The 20,817-nt window shown below is 41.1% G+C and overlaps 2 protein-coding genes across 2 annotated transcripts; one reads left to right on the top strand and one right to left on the bottom strand.

Annotated features, from left to right (window-relative positions):
* Positions 1-2,210: 2,210 nt before the first annotated feature.
* dgkab (diacylglycerol kinase, alpha b) lies at positions 2,211-13,300 on the bottom strand. The gene is made up of 24 exons (XM_080494893.1): positions 13,198-13,300; positions 12,477-12,550; positions 11,025-11,101; positions 10,462-10,606; positions 10,016-10,090; positions 9,838-9,887; positions 9,255-9,329; positions 9,013-9,129; positions 8,752-8,869; positions 8,507-8,595; positions 7,577-7,687; positions 7,390-7,488; positions 6,812-6,862; positions 6,206-6,279; positions 5,993-6,067; positions 5,816-5,901; positions 5,630-5,719; positions 5,354-5,514; positions 5,136-5,200; positions 4,916-5,006; positions 4,656-4,833; positions 4,310-4,430; positions 4,047-4,107; positions 2,211-3,469 (listed from the first exon to the last, which is right to left on the bottom strand). The coding sequence occupies exons 2-24, from the start codon at positions 12,547-12,549 to the stop codon at positions 3,389-3,391; spliced, it is 2,163 nt and encodes a 720-aa protein (XP_080351019.1). The 5' UTR covers position 12,550; positions 13,198-13,300; the 3' UTR covers positions 2,211-3,388.
* A 932-nt stretch (positions 13,301-14,232) lies between these two features.
* stx16 (syntaxin 16) lies at positions 14,233-20,813 on the top strand. Its single transcript, XM_080495505.1, has 8 exons — positions 14,233-14,598; positions 17,149-17,256; positions 17,411-17,551; positions 17,728-17,890; positions 18,036-18,124; positions 18,527-18,670; positions 18,909-18,989; positions 19,266-20,813. Exons 1-8 carry the CDS (start codon positions 14,473-14,475, stop codon positions 19,365-19,367), a joined length of 954 nt encoding a protein of 317 aa, XP_080351631.1. The 5' UTR covers positions 14,233-14,472; the 3' UTR covers positions 19,368-20,813.
* Positions 20,814-20,817: the final 4 nt, after the last annotated feature.

The raw sequence follows: 20,817 nt of genomic DNA, 5'->3' as shown, positions 1-20,817 counted from the left end.
ATAGGTTGTGATATCTTATAATTCTATGACATAATTGAACACAAAAACAACAAAAAACTATTTATATTGTTTGTAGCTAATAAATGAGACAGATTTGGCAATGGTGAACCTGAATAAAGCTCATTTCGATATCCCTTTTTTTTAATATTGTGCATCATTTTCAGTTTTTTTTAATCCATCTTACTGTTTCACTATTGCGCAGCCGAGGATAAACAGAGGTAGGATGCACTCCGGCCAAACGTCCTTATTATGCCTCAGAAAATATGAAAATTACAACTATTTATACTTTCAAATGAAGGCATTTGAAAGAGCCAGTAGCTCTTTCCGTACAGCAAGGTCACCATTGGGGAATTCACACTGTGGATATCACGGCCTCAGCTGTAGACAGTCGTTTGTCAGCATCAGTTTAATCATCACCTAATACCCTCTTATGTCATGACTTCTCCACAACAACCATTAAAAAAAACAACACACACACTAACACTTGAATCCTCCCAGGGGATGTTTCTTCAGTTTGTGTGAAGGTAGTGAGAGGGTTCATTCAGGGTGAGAAATAGCACAAACTCAACCTGCAGCTTGTGACTGCCCACACAGCCTCAAACTACCGGCGGTAATTACAGAGGGTTAGAACTTGATGCTGTTTTCTATGTAAACATGAAGTAACAAGACATAGACATAAAGCCTTTCGGTGTTTCGCCAGTCTTGTCATTTCAAGAAATCCATATGTTGACAGACAATAGGCAAACACATTTGCAACATTAAATTGGAGATCGTTTGAGGACAGCGCGACTCTGCACTTAACGCATCCTATTCAAAGTTAGCCATCGTTAGAAATAATCGGCGCAGTGGGCTGCTGCCATAGTGCGGCGCTTGGGGAGCAGACTCTTTGGTAATCTGTCAGCACAGGGATTTAAACCTGTGAATCTTTGAGATAAAGGTTGCTTCTTTAACCTCTGGGTTGCCACTGTCACATGTGAGCCTACTATACGTAAGATTATCTGACTCTTGGACCCTTCAAACTAATTGAATTTACTGAAAAATACAAGCCTTTATGTTAAAACACTGACACAATGTTATGGTTTGTTGGGACATGTGACAATCATTGTTGTGGAAGTTAATGTCTAATGTCTGTTTATGACTAACTCACATTTATCAGCAGCCTTAATTTATCTTTTTCATCACTTGCTTAGCCAATAGTGCGTGCAATTCCCGGTGTAACCTCTTTAAGTACAGTGACAAACGCATCCCTCAAAATAAATATGTAGAGTCGATCACATCCATCACAGCAAACGTCATCATCTTTCCAAAGTAACACACTTATAACGAGTCCTCACCAAAACAGTCTCTCTTCTGTTTTCTTCATAAGCAGCAGCCGCTTTTTATACTCATGCCAACTGTGTTAAACATAAGTTGCACTGAACCTTTTTTGCCTTCTTCTTCACCACCTCTGAACGTGTCCTCCTGCTCTCCCTCCCACACTCATACAAAGCCTGCCTCACTCTCAGCTCACATCAGCAACAGGAACATTTCAGTAGCCGAGAATCAGAAATCTAGTAAGTGTGCAGCATGTAAATCTATATATTTGCCAATGATTTAATCAGCTTTACCATACTACTAATCACTGAAAGGCACGTAAATACTTTACATTGTTGAATTATTGATTACATGGAGAGCTTTTGTTATCGTTAATCCTGTTTGTGGTATGAATGTATCTGTCTATTGCTGTTTTACATTAAAATGCATATTACTGCTTTTTTTTAGACCGGTTTAACAGTGTCAAATTGTAAAAAAAGATAAAATACATTTAAAAAATGGTTTAGTTATTAACTTCTACTAATACTACAGTATTTTTTTAGGCTCTACATGTAAAATGCATTTGCTGCATGTAAATCAATTTGCTGCATTTCAAAACATGACTAATAATGGAACCTTGATTCTCTGCTAAACACCTTAAATATACAAGTCTGTTGGTTTTGGGTGTTTTTTTGGCTGAATCAGCACTGGGGCTGCACTTTGGCCTCACCCTCCAACTATTATAGAATAATAGTTAGTGAGTTTGCATGTTTTCCTATGCAAGTGTGGGTTTTCTCTACACACTTCGGTTGCCTACCACAGTTCATAATCACACATGTGAAAAACCACACTGAGGATAAAACAGCCATTTTTATTAATTTTTTATTTTAAGTGTCATGACCTCTGCAGGTTCTCGCACTTAGCTCGTTGTGACTCTGAAATTTTACTACTATACATCCTGCATATGGATCTGCCGAAGGATCTCGATATGTATAAGTAATGTGTATCTATGTTAATATTGCATACAGCTGGACCTCACAGCCTCTCTCAGTGCAGTGCATCTACATTTCAGGGAAACACTTTCAGCTGTGATACTGCATAACAATAATATTCAAACAATAATTACAGAAGCAAAATCTCAAATGTAGTGATAACAAGGCTTACTCGGGATTTCGGTAAGAGGAAAGTCATTAGTATGACAACACATATCTTAAATACAGACAAATAATTTTACATTAAGAAAAGAAATGAAATAAATGAGAAAGCTTGTTACATACAGTATACCAAGTCTAACACAAAACCTGAAAGATTAAAACACATAGTGCACATCAATTAAAACAAAATGTTTACCATATTTCTTTCTCTGCCAACATGAAGTAGATTTTTTTATTTTTTTTTATTGCAATACTTCATCCTTTTGCATTTGAGTTACATTCAATTAGGTATCTCAGGATATCTGTGTATTTACTGGCGGCTCTTACAAATCCCTTTACAATGCTGATGTAAATATTTGAGCGGTCAGGCAGGAAGACAACAATGCAGCAGATTGTACTTGTTATGTCGAGCACGTGTTAAGATATTACACACAAAGGAATATTAAATTCACTGAAGTTGAAGGAGCTTTATCGAGCAAGGCCCAGAACTATAAGAATCTGTAAGAAAGAAGTGTTGTTGATCTATTGTAATAGTATTATCAGCTGCGGTACCTTACATGAAGCCGGACGCGTCACTATAACGAGATTAAACTCAAAAAGCCTGTTAATATGATTTACCACATAAATATCACAGCATAAAGTAATGTTTGCAAATGTATGTATATATCCATAAGATGCAGATACACAACACGCTTTGCTTCATTTATTTAAAGTCACATAACTCATTGAATTGGCACACTGTAGCAGCAATTAGACTGATGAAACTTCTATTTTAGATTGGGTATTTTAGTGCAAGCAATAATTTAAAATCAAAGCAGGAATTACGCTCATATAATTATGCTCATATACATACACATTGCAACATAATAATACAAAAATGCACAGGTACACACTGTTTTGGTGCCATCCAGAAGGCCGGGGCACGCCGTGGGGGCGTGTCTTTACTTGAGGTGAAAGAAGCCAGTGGGTTTAGCCGGTGGAGCCATGAGCATGTTCGCTTGGTTCTTGTGAGTGATGTGGATCTACGATTGATCACAGTGTGTTATTACAAATATGAGAAATCTATTGCAGTAAATGTCTTCAAATGAAGAGCATTATTATTATTATTGTTCATTATGGGGCCGACAACATTCATACTTCTTCAATAATAAATACAGTCCTATGGTTCAAAGGCTTTAATGTCTTTCTGAAAGTAGGAGTCTGAACAATATAATGTACAAAATTATTGTCAGTTGCTTTTATCACTAAATTATATGTTTTGCCGTCAAAGCAAAACAGTGTGTTATTTAACACAGGAACTCGAGATCCGGGATTTGACGACTTTCTGATGAGCTGTTTTAAGTGATATACACAGATTAGGCAAACATCAACTTTGTTCTGCATAGCAGTACTATAAAGTCTCAATGTTAAACTGCAGCTAAGCGTTTGTATATGACACGGAGGGACAAAATCAGAGACTTCAAGCAGCTTGTTTACAGACACACCCTCAAGAAGCATCAGTGTACGTTCGTGAAATTATAGCTGGCTTCTGTTAATTTCCTTCAGAGCGTCTGAGCCTTATCTTTCAACACAGAATTGGACTGGTAACATAACACTTACGGTACACGGAGGCTGCATCCAGGGCTCCCCATCAATCTGCATAGGCAGCGCCTTCACTGTCCTGCACAAGAGTGAGTGACAGCGACATGTAACTATACTGCAGTTCACAGGACATCATGTACAACTCCAATCGTGTGGAGGATTAAAACGAGACGAACCCCTCACCAATAAGGACAGACAATGTTTGAATCATGACCACTGTGTTCCCGCTGTAAAGTGTCAGGGCTATCTATGTAAGAAACCAGTTGGTAAAACCTCACAACCTGATGGTAATCTGAGAAGTCTGTGCCAGCCGGTGCCCTGCACTCTTCAGTCCAGTGTAAATTTGCCCCATTTCCATGGCTCCTTCCAGCCCTACGACCTCCAAACGTTTATCGGTCATATCTGAGGAGTTGCGTAAGACACACACGCACACACACACACACACACACACACACACACACACACACACACACACACACACCCGCACGCGCGCATCAGGTTCAAAGAGGTGGTTGGATATTTAATCAAAAAGAAAAACACCTCAACGATATCTGAACACCAGCAGACAGCGTGAACTCGTGGTGATGACATTCAGTCATTCAAGCATGTGGAGGAAACTATGATCACCTTGTGAGATGTTTTTCAGAAGTTCAGGGTCGGTGATGACCTCACTGAGCGGTGCCTCTGCTGCTCCGTCAGGCTTCTTGGATTCGCCCCAGAGGTTGGAGCCACCATGCATGCTGGGTATGTTGAGGACGGCTATGCCCTCCAGAGTGTTGCTCAGTTCCAAATATTTCCCAGAGCACTGCAGTCACCAACACAGTCAAACGTTATTATCAAATTATTAACGGCAATCAAACAGTTCAACAAGTCATAAATATACTGGCCTCAAAAGTCAGAGAATCCTTCAGTCCCTTGCAGGAGGAGGAGATGGTCTCAGAAGTGGCAAACTCAAAATACCAGAGTTTGTTCTTCATTCTTGAAACGTGGCACAGAAAAAAACGAAAAAAAAAACACCTGGATTTTACTTTCTTGTTCGAAGGAAGCTGTGCTACCTTTCTCAGAAGGAAAACAACTCTGTTCAGACAGAGTCACTTTTTTTTTTACCTGCTGTTAAACCTCTGGGGGTATTTCTCTCTCATGGAGTGGAAACGGTGAGCTATAGAGGCATCCTGATCACAATGACACAGGTGTAAACACATCAAGTCATATTTTAACATTTTATTTCACATTTCTGTACACACCAATGAAAAGATGCGTTCAAAGCAGTCAGTCAATCACGCTGTGTTATGTCCTCCTCCCTCCTCGCAGAGCTCATGACTCACCACTCCAATAGAAAAGTAGTTGTTAATGATCTCGTAGGGTACGGGGTCTCCTGCATCCTGAGGGTCGTCTGGTATCACCTGGATGCTCCAGCGGTCCATGGTGATGACTGTGCTCGCCACGATCTCCTTCAGGCTTTCTCTCAAGTCTGACCCCTCATAGCCTTTGGTAAGATGACAACAGAAACAATCTGACTGTGCAACAGAAGGCTATAACAACACTGCCAACACCAGAGTGACGCGCTCGTGTGTTTACGGTTAATGTGCTGACTGGTTTACCTCCCCCCCAGCGCATACAGCGAGCCAGGTCATTGCCGGTACCCAGAGGCAGGATGGCCACAGGAGGACGCACCTGCAGGTCTGCTTTGTCTGAAATCACAAGGGTCACATGTCATCTGGCCTGGAAGAAGATTTAGTTTTTTTTTTTTTGCCAGCTAATGGCATGTTGAGAGGGACGTGCCATACCTATGGCATCCAGGACCCAACCGACGGTACCGTCTCCACCACACGCCAAGATCCTGTATTCATGCAGATTGCGGAAGAAATGCAGCCTAAAAGAGAAAATCAACATGAATGAACAGCCGTTCAGGTGGTGGTACATTTGAACAGCCAGTATCAACATATTAGAAGTGCACTGTTTACCCAGGAGCAGGACCTCCACTGGACAGGTTGTACACTTGACGAGGATTCAGCAGGTATTGAAACTTCCTCAGCACCCTGCACAGAAAGAAACAAGAAATATAAATGGGTTTATATTCAGGTAGAATTATGTCACTGTAAATACAAAGCAATGAGGATCCTGATCATTTGTGCTAATTTGTCACATCAAGGCCATAAGTTGCCTGAACCGCTTACTTTTCCCCTTGCTTTCCTCCACTTTTGGGGTTGACGAACACCAGCAGAGGGTGGGTCTTTTGAATAGGAGCAATCTGAAAAAAAAAAGTGCACACAGTGTAGTGTAACTCACCTGACACCTATTTCTTCACATTTATAGCATTTCTGAGGTCCTTCACCTGTATGTGTGTATTGTTCTCTTTGTATGAGATGGCTATGCTGTACATGTCACCTTCAGGACAACACACACTGAGCTTTGTATGCTGGAGTTACACAGTGTGACTTTTATTCAACAGCAGCCACTACGACAACAAGTGGCAGTCATAAAACACGTGAGCAGTATTTATTTATTGAGTATGAATATGATACGTTGAACTAAAGTGAACTGCAATAATCCTCAAATACCCCAGGAATCAACTTATTTCCACTACTTCATTGAACACACAAAAACCTAATAGAGCGATCTCTAAAATTCATATTATTTTCAAATCTTCATGAAATCAAGCAATAGAATCAGAAGATCTCTTATCATAATCAGAATCAGAGAGAAGATCAGAGGCATTCAAGAAGAGGAAGCACAGAATAGGACATAATTGATGATTGTGTGATTGTTTGATGACAGCGGACCTGCAGGACGTGGCCGTCAGGAGTGACATTCAACAGATTGGTGTCCTCCTCCTGCAGCAAAGAGCCAACGGCAAGCAAATGGTTCAGATCATTGAAAAAAAATCTAAATCTGTTGACACCACATTAATACAATCCTGTTAGCACCCACTGACTTGATTCATCACTGTTGCTGATTATTGCTCACACACACACACACACACACACACACGCACACAATGCAAAAATCACTTTGATGTTCGATGGGATCAATCAAATATGTTGGAAGCGTCACAAAAATGTTAGCTACTTTATGTAAAAAAGCTAAGGAATCTGTAGTTGCCAAGTTTATTAATGACTTGATTTCTCTACTGCTTAAATTCTTCTTCATCGCTCTGTCACGTTTCAAAAGAAGTTTCACAATTGCTCTTACTTTTGGTACTAGGAGTGTCACCAATTGTGATAATAATAATAGGCCACACATTTCAAAGTATAAATTAAGGAAGATTCTTTGTTTAGCATGTTAATAAAAGAACAGATTGGGACTTTCGAGAATTGTGATTGACAGAAGAAATGTAATGTTGCATTTATAGCCATACAACCTTTGAAACTGTATATATGGCCCATGGAGGCAGTATATGGTCTTTCAGTGGCCCACAGTCACAGGTGGAGATGCCAGACAAAATGCACTCTTCATGGCGCTTCAAAAGAAACACACGACAGTGAACACATAACTGTTATGCATTAATTCAGCTGCATACCAAAGTCGGCAAACAGTTCCGTCCTCACCATGTCCTGACACCATACACAACGCCTCCCTGCCAAGGTTTTGATCTTCTTGTGGCAGACCTGACACTTGTTGGATTTGCAGTCAACTCGGATCCAGTCATGAGCTGCAATCTGTGATAGAGGGGAGATCACAAGAGGGGAAATGTCATACGAAAACATCAACTTCAGTCTGTTGTGCATTTATATTTTGGGGAACTTTTTCAGGTCACGATGCCACTGACTTCATCGGCTTGTCAAACCGAGATTCAGCAGTGCTGTTTTCACAGATCGCTCTACTCGTGTCCAGACGAGTCTGAAAATTCTTTGTTCGTGTTCAGTACAACACGTAAAACATGACAACCTATCCCTGAATCCCTATCCCTGAAAAAAAAAAAAAAAATGTTGGCTTCATAACAATCAGCACAGACCACACCCTCCTCCAAAAAGCAGCTGTGGAAGTTCGAGCTGCAGATTTACGACTTCTAGTTTAAACACTGACTTGGCAGATGTGCATCATCAGATCAAATATCCTAACAGCACTTAGGGAAATTTAGGAAGCTCACTGTTGAGTTCCATTACAGATTTTGTGAATCTGTAGCTGTGAGCAGTAACAGATCACTGTATGACCTTGTGCAAAATTAGGACATTTAACAGCTGTACTGAGCAGCATGAGCCAGATGTAATCCGCACTTATAAAACACGGACGGGTTGCAGGCTGAAGGATGGGTTGCACTTACTGACTGTAATGTTCTCTGTTTTAATTCGTTTACAGTCACTGCCATTTGGTTTTTGATAAGCAAAGGCACAGGGTACAGAAGTATACACAATGTTCAGATGATTTAACATAAACCATTACTGCAAACATGATGCAAAAGCTTAAAAAAAATAAAACATATCTGAACAAATCAGCAAAGGGAATAAGAGATTAAAAGTGATCACTGAGCTTCTTACACCAATGTCCTTTTTTGATTTCACAAAAGTGCGAGCGCAGGGTTCAGAGTTCTTGTTGGCACACTGACTGTGGACGATGTACTTGCAGCCTGGGAGGGGGAAAAAAAAAAAAAGCATAATGTAGCATATGTTCTTTGAGTAACTAGTGTAAATGAACCATATAACACACAGCAAGTAAGGTGTACAACTCTTGTGTCAAGTGTGAGGTGCACGGCTGCCTCCTGGTGGCAGTCATCAGCTCTTACAGTTGCAGCACAGTCCCTGCTTCCCAAGGCCAAGCAGCATGCTCTGACACACGCTGCAGTAGGTTGGTTTGTTGAAATGCTTCATCCTCCAAATGTGCTGCCCATCCCGCTCAGTCATCTGATCGTGACAAGAGGGGAAAAACAGTGCCCACAATTGGATTGCATTAAAAGCAGAGCACGCTCTTATCTGCGTCACCCAGGCAACTGAATAGCGTTGTTAGAAATTGTCAAGTGTCGTGTCGGCGACTGTTTGTTATTCACCTTCAGCCCAAGTAGAACAAGTAACGGCACATTGTTCATGCCCCCTTTCACCCACTCCTCCAGTGTGACGGTCCCACTGTTGTCCACATCAATTGCTGTCATCATTTCTTTGAGCACCTGTTCGATCAAAAGAGCCAAAAGCCTCGTTTCTCACAAAATTAAAATAATAGATCTGCAGGGAGTGAGTTTGGAGAAAATCATGTGGGACTGAAACAGAAACTCGTGTTAAAGGAGCCTCATACCGGTCTGAGTTCCGTCACGTCCCAGCCCAGGTAATCAGCAGCTCGCATCATCTGGGTGATTATACGATCCACTTCCTGATGGAGGGACGACACATGTCTTAATCGGTGCGTGAAGAAACTGTGATGCGATCAGAAAAGCCAGGTGGCAGGCACACAATAGATCAACAATCCAGTCTGCTGTGGTAATAAAAGTTCAATAAAGGCACATTATTAACAGCGAGCAAGCCTGGGTTTCTTTGCATTAGTAAGGACTTGTCATTTACATGCAGACTCTAAAAACTATAAGTCAACAATAAGATACACATTGCATGCTTTTGTCTGGTGTCCTGATATTTTCTCTGCTCCTCATGTTTAAGAATTTTTAGTGAAAACATACCCTACATAAATACTGCCTGATAACGACATTTATTTTTGGACTCACAATATGACCTTGATGTTTATTTGGTGTTGTTTATTAAGAGTGCCATGGCAAGGCGTTAATATGACAAAACAATTACCGACTTGCTGTACGAGAACAAAAGCAGACTAAATTTTTCTCTAAACGATTACAAAGTGTACAGATGTTTAAGCCTCTAAGACTTACAGAACTGTCCAGGAGTCCGTTGCAGTCTTTGTCGTAAAGCTTGAATGTAACTGGAATAAGAAAAATCAGTCAATGATGCGTGTTCACTTTGAATATTTAGAAATCACTCGTGTCATTCTAATGACAGCTGCAAATAAGTATGAAACTGAGCTTGTCACAAAATGTTCATGAAACCAACACTCAAGCTTTTCCCGTGGCTGTCCTTCCTCCAGCACTGAGAAGTAACAGGATACATCTCGGAGAAAGACCCGACCTGGAAGGAAACAAACACATTGAGAACACCGCGCACCTTTATTTCATGACAGACTTGCATGCACGTTGCCAAAACGTTATGTTACAGCTGCAGAATAAAAGTCAACCACATTATGATGGATTCATGATTGGAACGGCTGCACTGATCTCCAAAGCTACAGATTCAATCCTGTGAAAGAGCACTGCAAGAAGAAAAACCCAAAACAACCAGGTGGGCGTTGAAAACAGTGGTCTTTGTGTCTTTTATTCTTTCTTTGATTATTCTCAGAGAGTTCTGAATGTCATTTCCAACCTGGCTCAGAGCCGAGGAGGACTGTACTTTTTTCTCCAAAACCCCCGATGAAAGAAAACCATTCTTTCACAGTACTTCACCTTCTCTGGGCACCGGGCCCTTGGTGCACCCATCCTGGTCTGCATGTTCAAAATAGCGAAAAAGGCGTCGGCAGAAATCTGCAGGGAAGTCGTCCACTTCTAGATAGGTTTTGAGAAAGAGGCAGAAGCCCACGGCATCAACACACTGAGGAGAGAAATCAAAACAATGCAGGCTGAGAAAAGAGGCTTCAAACAATGATGTATAAACACCCGCATGGAGATATATATACAGTTAGTCTTAGTTTTTAAAGAGAAAACTATAACTTCAAGCTGACAACAATGTAACACACACACGAACACACACACACACACACACACACACAATGCAGAAGACATATGTGCAATATCCCCATTTAACTTAAATCTGCTTTATTAAAAACTATTTTTTCTATCTGTCTTTATTATTCGCTCGCAGATGAGACTGCCCAACTACTCTTTTTTTGGGAAATGACGACAATAAGTAAATTCAATTTTATACATAATTTTTACAGTGACCTTCAAGAAAGGTCCTACAAATATATTCTAAGAACATGAAAAGCAAGAGTCCAAAACCAGAGCGATACCTCTCCATTGGTGTGTTTCGCCAGCCGACCACCCGGGTGAAACTCTTTAATCACATCCTTTACTCTTGAACTGCTGTCTGGGAAAACACCAGTGAGGAGACAATGTGAGTGAATATATGGCTCAAAAATACACAAGAAAACCTTCATACCTTTGAAAACGTGACACGACGCATAAAAAAAATAAAAGCTCAAAAAACCACTGCAGAAGAGAGTTGTGCAGAGGCTGATTCTGTGTCTGTTGTGTACACCAATTAGCTCCTGAATGCTAAAATGTGTGTTAAATGTGAGATTGTGACCTGCAGCAGACACAGAGTCAGAGGCTACTCACGGTGCCGCCTCGTCCACATCCACAGAGGAGCAGGTGTAATTATCCATTCATCCATTATCCAAAGGTACAAACCCTCAACCCCCACCAACACTCAAAGCGTACAGACCCATTTCATGATTTTTAAAGCTTTAGAGTAGACCATGAAATATTTTTAGACCACTTTTGTTTTGCTATCAATACGCCTATGGAACTCTGCGTTCGCTCTGGCCCCAGAGCAGCAGCCTACACTCACATTTTGACGATGCTGTTTGTGTTTTTGAGTGGCTGCTTGAATCGTTCTCCAGAGAAGATAGCAAACGTTTTTTTTTGTGAAGATGAATGCCTGAATAAGAAAAAAATCCCATGTTATATATTTTATAATGCTGATAAATGAAGCCACCTGATTACTGTTGCTTCCACTAATAATCTTATATCGATTGCGTGTCTGAAAAGTAACGAAAACCACATCATAGCCAGTGAGTGAACTTGCAAGAACAAGAGTGTGCTCTGCCCAAAATGAATCCTTTCAATCCAATTATTTTTATTCATTTGTTTTAATTGCAACAGTGTTGAAGACACACTAGCACTCGATACATATAAACTGAAAACCAATCAACTCAAGTGATTATAAGAGAAGAAGGATTGATTTGGGCATGTGAACTTGTGTTGTTCATATTGGACTTTGACTTTAGTTACACTCTTCTTATCGCTCCCTGTCCCTGCTTGTTTCTCTGCCTTCATAAATTACCTACATTTATTCTTAGTGGTTGTCAGGCTCTTACTATCTTGCTGGCTTTATTACTTTATCATACCGTGAGTGTGTGTGTGTATGTATATACAGTATATATGTTCAAGTATTGTACAAATGATGACAAATCAGTGTATTTTAGGATAACAATGCACTGATGTTAATGTACTATTTAATAGTACAATATATAATGTACTATTTAATAGCTGCATCAAATTTGAACTAAATCACAGAGTTGACTGGCTCTATCATTGGCATACATAATATTTTGTGAGTTCATTTGATGCAAAGTAACAACAAACTCTTGCAATATAGGGGGACTATAAATGCATGTAAAGGTTTGCGCAAAGATTTGCGTCCATTAGGTGCTGAAATGGTGGAGAAAGTGAGACCTTACATTCCATGTAATGCTGCAGTTGGATAAAATCCACAGGAGTCAACGATCCCTCTGTATCATCAGACGAGGCCATACTGGAGGAGAAAAGGAGAAAAACACAGACTGAATGGATGACAGCAGTAACTTCCGGGGTTACATGTCACCCTCCAGAAGAGGTTACAGGAACAAGGAGGCAGGACTTGTTTTTGTTGTTGCCTCGTGTAGTCCTGTGCTATTGCAGTGACTCCATGAACTGGTCTGCCTCCATTCTTCTGATTGTAGTTTGTCTAACACGCCTCTCTCGTTGTTCAACTATGAGCAGTGTCTGCTATTCAGTCGGGCTGAATTGAACTGAGTATCCCCATGAGCCATTAGTAAACCTCTGACCCACTTTACCACCCTTAAAAACATGAGGATATGACAAGTTCGAGCACTAACAGTTTGTGTTCCAGAGAGGTGTCACACAGAGAAAACCAAAGTCTATTCAGATATTGGTTATGCAGGTAAAAGCTTCCTGCTAAAGCCCCTATGTAACACCCCATCACTTTAATCAGCAATTCCTAAATTAATAGCAGCTTTTTTTGAAGGGGAGTATCCATCAGTCAGGATTACATTGTGAAGCCTGCGTGATAAGACCTCTTTTTTTTGTTGTTGTTGTTTTTACACTTGTTTCTCTCTATAAGTGCTGCACATGTGTTCAGATAGGAGTGTCACTGGAGCTGGGCACTCCCGGGTTTCTTACCTTGTCCCTGTTTGTCTCCAGAGAGCAGCAGAAGTCAATCAAAACGGTCCGGGACACGGAGCTCTGCGGGTGGGACCCGTGGTGGCTGGCTCTTAGAGGCTATATACTTTGTGTGTGACTGTCTGCTGTGGTATTAGCGGATATGGAGGGATTAAAGAGGACGGAGGAGGAGCTTTCAGCGACATAATTACAGTTAGTGGCACCGCCTCGCACGAGCACGCAAACGCACGCACGCACACTTGTTTGCTGTTTCGTATCTTTTTGCAAACATGTGAGTACATTTCATAAATATACTACAGCTGTATATATTTATTCATTCATTCATTCATTCATGAGCAGGCGCAACAGGAGTGAATTATAATAATTCTAATGAAATTATTCAAAACTGTTAGTGTAACAACAATAGTAAATTACATAGTCTGGGATTGGCATCTTTGATGAGGACCACAATAATGTCTTCCTCTCCACTCGAAGGCCAAATTGCAACAGATTATTAAGCGACGATAATTAGATCTTTCGAATGTTATATCAATGTGACGTGGACTGAATCACGTTAATTCAGCTTATTCAATATAATCTATGCGTTTCATAATTTCGGTGTATTTCAAAATATGCTTTCTGTTGACTGTGGACCAAAATATCCTATAATGTGACAAATAGATGTGATTTACAGACTTTCAGATTAAAGAGTAGACTGCCCTTCACAGTGTCAGCTGAGAACGACTCAAGCAACTTAATTAATCTACAGTTCAATATGCGGATGATTCTGGCGAAATGCGCGACTGTTCAGTCTTTCGATTGCAAAAGTGCGCTTGACCCTGAAGATCAGCGAGAATTGAATGAAGTTTGGGCAATACTCCAGGAGACCTGCAGAGGGCGCGCGATCCCAACAGTTGCAGCTGGCGGCCCGGCAAAGCAGCCGTAGAAAAAGTCACTTCACGCAGGTGTTTACGTTTCTTCACTTCCGTAGCTTGAAACTGACGGATAACGACACCGGATTTTTTTAACGTTAAAAGCCAAAACGCTGTCGAAAAATACTCGGCCATGCTCCTCTTTGTTGCGTACGTGTTCGAGGCGCGTGTCAGATCCGTATGATACGCGTCGCTCGGCGTTGAACTGGAGGCGTCGTATCGCGAGTTTTCCTCGGCGTTCGTCTCAGTGAAGCTAAAGCTAGCGGTGCGTTTTAGCAAGCGCGTCAGCGGGGCTCTGAGACACTTTTTTCGAGAGCATCCGCGAATTTGACACACTTGATTTGGCTCGTAAACAAAGGCAGTCATGGCCACTAGGCGTCTGACCGATGCCTTCTTGTTATTGCGGAACAATGCTATCCAAAGCCGGCAGATATTGGCTGAGCAAGTGAGTACATACGACCCCCGTCTGAGTACACGTAGCAATGCTACGGTGAGTGGGCTGCATCGTTTTGACATTTTTTATTGTGTGTGTTTGTTTATAGCCAGTCACTGAGTCCTGGTAGCTAGATTCACCTGTGTGGCGGTAGTTGCTATTGATTAGTCAGACCATTGTGCCTCTTAGCGCCGAGTCTGAGCTGTAGTTTCACCTCCGGAGTGACTAGTCATTGATGATGATGCTGATGATGATGATGATGAGGACTGCAATCCTTTATTTCAGCTAACTTCTGGTTAATGTCTGCATGAACTAACTTGCTAATCATTTCCCCAATTTAAAACGCAACAAACGTGGTAGAAAAATGTATGTTCGCTCCTCCACGCAAACGGTGTGCTTTTGTGGTCAAAATGATATTGTGTCTGTGACCTGCAGTTGATTTAGATCCTGATCTCTGTCTTAGGACAGGAACATTGCTGTTATAATTGCTGGGGGGGGGGGTTAAACTGCAATACCTGGATTGCACCATATAACGTGGTGATTCCTCTACCAAAACACATGCAATCCATCCTGTTTGGATTATTAACCACAATCAACAACTCCTTAATTTATCTAAATGTGTTTGTTCTGTTTGTCACTGTAAATCGAATTCCACAAGGAGTCTTTGTGTAAAGCTGTCAAGTTTAGTTAATGTTCTGATGAAAGATCTGTTTTGTTTTAGTTTTTCCAACTTTCTCCAATTTCTCTGCAGCAGAAGTGAGAGTCTCATATTCTTCATACTTTCTATGTTGCTGAATTTGAATTAACTACTCTGTTTCAGAAACACAGCTCCCTTACCCAGACAACTCAAGCGGTCTGAAGGAAATGCATGTCTACCTCAGAAATCTGAGGCACCATACGATTCATTTAGGGGGATGCTTTGACAGACACTGATGAATATTAGATTGGTGTGTTAAGGTCAAAGTGTGGGCTGAATGAACAAGCAGGAGAAATCTTTGGAACAAACCAAAGTAATAACACCTTTAATTTTACCTGGAGATCCTTCGTTTTCGACTTGCACTTTTACAGTTAAACCTTCCTGGGCTTCCCTGAGTAATGGACAAATGTAGCTTAAGTGAGATCATTGTCATTCAGCTCTTAACATGTAGGTTGATGTATTTCTTCACAGCTGCATTTCAATTCACAGAAACGGGACTTCTTGTCTTGGGTTTTCTGGTAGTGCAGCTGGTGTTTTGTTCCAGATGAAGTATTCCTTCACTGTCTGCCACTTCTCCTACAGAGAGCCTGAATGCATGGTGCCCGTTCATTACTCCATCAGTCTCCTGCAGCGCAAATGATGTTTGCACAGACAAGCCCAGTTGTTTACTCATCATGTGATGTTACACCAGCTTATTGTACCTGTTGGACCCTGTTTTTTTTCATACTGACTAAAACTAATTGTCCTACAAATAGCTTCAGCTCCCAGTAGAATTTGGATCTCAAAGTTTTTGGTTCTACAGTTTAGCAGTCTTAGGCCTTGTGAACAAAACTCTTTAAAGTTAAGAGTACAGTGACATGGAAGAGACATGAAATCTGAGCGTTTCCAATCATTTGTGTAAAAAGGTTCGATTACGCTGCGAGTAGGTCAACGTGTGATCAGGTTTCGTATTTTGTGGAAACGCGTGCAATTTCAACATTGTCAAATCTGTGCTTTATTTAGATATCAAAGTCTCCTGACATATCTCAAGTCCTCTCTGCCTCTGTTTGCTTTAGTCTGTCAACTCTTGAGTCCGTATTATTTCTGCAGTCCTTAACATATCTTTGGCTTTAGTGCTACTGCTACTTTACCAGCTTTCACTTGCTGCGTTACTGATCTCTCGACTGACGTGTCATATTGTGCTTGCTACGCTCCCATTTTCAGTTTAGTCACTACAGATCACACTGCTTTACTTCTATCAGAGGAAAGAAGTTAATGTTTTTGTCGCACTGTGTAGAGCTTATGAGCCCTCCTGCAGGTTGGATTGGATCCTTCAATGGGCCCATTTTGGCCCACGAGTGTTTGTTGCCATTGAGTCACATCTTTCCTCTAAAAGTCATTAATTACATTGTGATTCACTTTGGAATCTGAAACTTAACATCATTTCTTATATGTTTGTATTCTTTAGACTTGTAATACATGTTCATTCTTTCCAGGTTGAGATGCTGCAACTGCAAAAACAAAGTTAACATTTGAAACTCCCTTGTTGTTGCTAAAATCAGATGATGTTTCTTTTCTGTCTTTCCAATGTTTCCAATACATTCTGACTAATTTGTACCCGAGCTCTTGCCTTGCAGTCTTTATTTTTTATTACTTTTATAGTGTTTCTTTGGTGGTAGAGGATGCAGAAACATATTTGTATCTGCTGCTGATTTTCTGGGTCTCATTTTCTGTTCCTTCTGTCTTTCTCTCCTTTAACTCCTTTTCTTTTGGGATGCGACCGCTCTGCAATCTGCCACTCCCATTAGGAGCTTGATGAGGTACAGTTGTTCGTAACCATTTGGCGGTAGAAGCTTGAAGTCGCTCGCCATCATCGCCATGCTGCCTTAACAATGTGAAAGTTTGTAATGAAAAGACTTTTGTTTTCTCAGTTGGCTGATGACCGAATGGCACTGGTGTCCGGGATCAGTCTCGATCCTGAAGCTGCCATTGGAGTCACCAAGAAGCTGCCTCCCAAGTGGGTGGAGGGGGTTGATGAGGTAAAACTGAAATCCGCTGACGTATTTGTGCATATTAAGAACCGCAGTGGGTAAATGGAAATGCATAGAGGACGGTCATACCTGTAGGAATTGGTGTGTAACATAAAGTCCTTACTTGGACTTGGAGGTAATTTTTGTTCCCCTCATCTCTCAGATCCAGTATGAAATCACACGAGTCCGGCAAAAAATGAAGGATTTGGCCTTACTTCATGACAAGCACATGAATCGTCCCACACTGGATGACAGCAGCGAAGAGGAGCATGCTATAGAAATCACTACTCAAGAGATCACACAGGTATAGTGATGCATTAAAGATGACCTTTTTCATTACCCTATTCAACGTAGCATCATCTCGTATTGGTCATCAGACAGACATGTTATCAGCAGTTAATGATTAATACAATAAGAGTGAATGTAGGAAATAAACATCTTTCTTTCGTGTACCAACGCACAATTTTGTGTCCGTTGCAGATGTTTCATCGATGCCAGCGAGCCGTGACGGGTTTGCAGTCCCGCTGTGGCCACTGCACCGAGCAGGAAGAGAGACTGCTGAGGAATGTGGTCTCATCTCTGGCGCAGAGTCTGCAGGAGCTCTCCACCAACTTTAGGCACACACAGTCCAGCTACTTAAAACGTAAGAGCCGCCGTGCTGCGTCTGCCATCCATATCCCTCGTCGTTTGGTCTTGCACGTTTGTGTGCTCAGGCATGTTGTATCTGAGTTTCGATCTCTTCTCCGGCTTGTTGTCGTACCCTCATGTGTTTTTATTTGTTCCTCCAGGAATGAAGAATCGCGAGGAGAGATCAAAGCACTTTTTTGACTCGGGGCCCTTAATGGAGGAGGACGAGGATTTAGCTCTATATGACAGGGTGAGAGTCTTTCAAGTTAACTGGACTTCATTTTTTTGTTCACATTAGCTCTGTGTATGATATAAACCCTATTGTAAATGCAACACTCTGCTGTTTTAAAACGGTGCACTTACACATGTTTATTTGTACCATCACGTCTGGCTTTTGTATATAAATCACATCCGACAATAGGTGGATTAAAGTTTATGCTGCTATAACAGTGACCGATAAACAAAAGGAGATTGCTTTTTGTTGTTCCCTTCAGGCTGAAGCCTTCACAGTAGTGCCATAGTTTCTATTGAATATTAACATGAAAGTAGTTCTTCATAGTGTTTCCTGCAGATTTAGAAAACCAAACGGCATTGCTCTGTTTTTGAAGTGTTCCATTTGATTTGAAGTCCGTTGTCGAATCTCCTCCTCCAGGGCTTCACGGACGACCAGTTGATGCTGGTGGAGGAGAACACGGTCATGGTTGAAGAACGAGAGCGGGAGATCCGGCAGATCGTGCAGTCCATCTCTGATCTGAACGAGATTTTTCGAGACCTGGCTGGGATGGTGGTGGAGCAGGTATTTGCAGCACGAACTCAATGGCGAGCTTCTCCCTCTGGCATGAGTGGGAATCACTGCAGTGCCTGGTTAACGTTTTGTCATGTCGTCAAGAAAAGCCCTTCATTAAAACCCCAAACTGCCAACGAACTGTGCTGAAGCGCAAGAAAAAAATGTTTACATGTGAAAATACAAACGCTAATCTTCACCAGTTATGATTTTCCTCCTCGAATAAGATGTCCGTCTCTTCTTGTTTAAGGGCACGGTTCTTGACAGGATCGACTTCAACGTGGAGCAGGCTTGTGTTAAAACTGAAGATGGACTGAAACAGTTACAAAAGGTAAACGCAAAAGGCTCACTTTCACATCGAATTGTGCTTTAATGAACGTTTTGACTTTTGTCGGATTATCCGCTGTGAGTTTTAGTGAACATCTCGGATCAGTTGATCCATGACCGGTCGGGTAGAATAAATGTAACCACATTACATTTGTAATTTAGGAAATCAAATTAGTTTTCAAAGAATATTTCATATTTGAAGTGTCCCAGTTTGCAGCTGTTCATTAAGGAAAAAAATCAAGTGAAACGCAATAAAGTTTGATTTCCTTCTCTCTTGCAGGCAGAACAGTATCAGAAGAAAAACAGGAAGATGCTGGTCATCCTGATCCTCTTCGTCATAATCATCGTTCTAATTCTTATTCTTTTTGGAACAAAGTTTTAATCGAGCATTCCTCTGGCTTTCGTTCTGTCTGTTTGTCGTGCATCTGTGTGGACTTTGACTCGTTTCTGCTCCAAACAAAAAAAGGGTGGCTGCTTTACATCCCAACCTGGAAACATCAAATGAAGAAGTGTGGATCTTATGCAAGGGCACTTTGGGCTTCACGGAGATGCTTTGATTGATCTCGATGAAACAATCAATTTGTGTGTTTGACCCGCGGGTATTTTTACTGACAAACCACGACTGTGACAGATGTTTGTCAAACGTGATCATGCTGACATTAATCGTCTTAACGGAAGAAAACACTTTGTGGGTTAGGAAACTGTCCCATGTCAAAGTGCTCAAAGCAGAGCGTCCTCTGCTTTGAGCTCGGAGCACAGCTTGTGGCGTTTGTGTGACGACGCATCATTTCTGTCCAAAAATAGCTTTGCAGACATTCGGTTTCTTTTGTGAGAAAATGTGATGACCGTTTTTTGTGGAAAGACGTGCAGTAGGTCAAATTTACTGCAAATTCGTTTCCGGTTCGACATAACATTGATGTCCTGGCTCAGTGTTTGACCTTGAAAGATTTCAGGAGAATGTTTTGTATTTTGGAGCTCCATTTCAGACCAGAGCAGCCAGTCGGCACCAAAAATTGTCATTTGACTTCAGGACCAGTTATTTATTTATAGAATTTGTTTTTTTTCTTCTTCTGAAATGATAACATTGAAGTCTTTGTTAATCCGCTGTTGGCCTAAGGAGGTATGCACAATATCGAGCTTCCTCCATTTCACTCTCATTTAGAAACCTGTCCATTCAAACACTGGCTGCACTATTTCTGAAGTGCTCGTTTTAAAAACACTTGTCCTTGTTGTCCGTGGTCTTTGCATAAAGTGCTACCTTTTTTAAAACTCTTGCAGTTTGCACATATAGAAGCCTGAGGGAGGGAGGGGGGGAGGGGGTATTATGGATGTAATACTACTGTCACCTGTATGATAAAAAAAAATTAAAAAAAAGATTTATTTATTTTCTAATAACTTCAAATAATCCAGACATGTTCTGCTTCTGGCAGATTTTCTGTATATTGCGTAGTGTTTGTAGTCTGAAACCAAGCAGTTATTGTCCACTCCACTAAGGAAACTGTGACTCGGTCCAACACGAGCAAACATTCAAAGACATTATTTTCTGTTTTCTGCTCAAAATTGGACCCATTATGTTTGAGAGATTCTTAACATTCTCTTGTGTTCTGGTAACGATGGATAAGGTGAAGTGATGACGAGCTTCATTCAACATGTCTGTGTCAGCTTTACACATTATGTACCTGTTAAATCATCTCTGTTGTTGATGTGAAGTCGTGTTTGTGAAAAACGGTTTTGTCTTCGTGGCACTTCACTCAATTAGTTTGTTTTTTTCCCCAAACAAATCCAGTGAGGAGATAGCTTCTTTTTGTTTTTATTAAATGAAGTTGAAACAT

The sequence above is a fragment of the Blennius ocellaris genome (assembly GCF_963422515.1).
Source record: "Blennius ocellaris genome assembly, chromosome: 4".
NCBI lineage: Eukaryota > Metazoa > Chordata > Actinopteri > Blenniiformes > Blenniidae > Blennius > Blennius ocellaris.
This window is presented reverse-complemented; position numbering and strand designations above follow the sequence as displayed.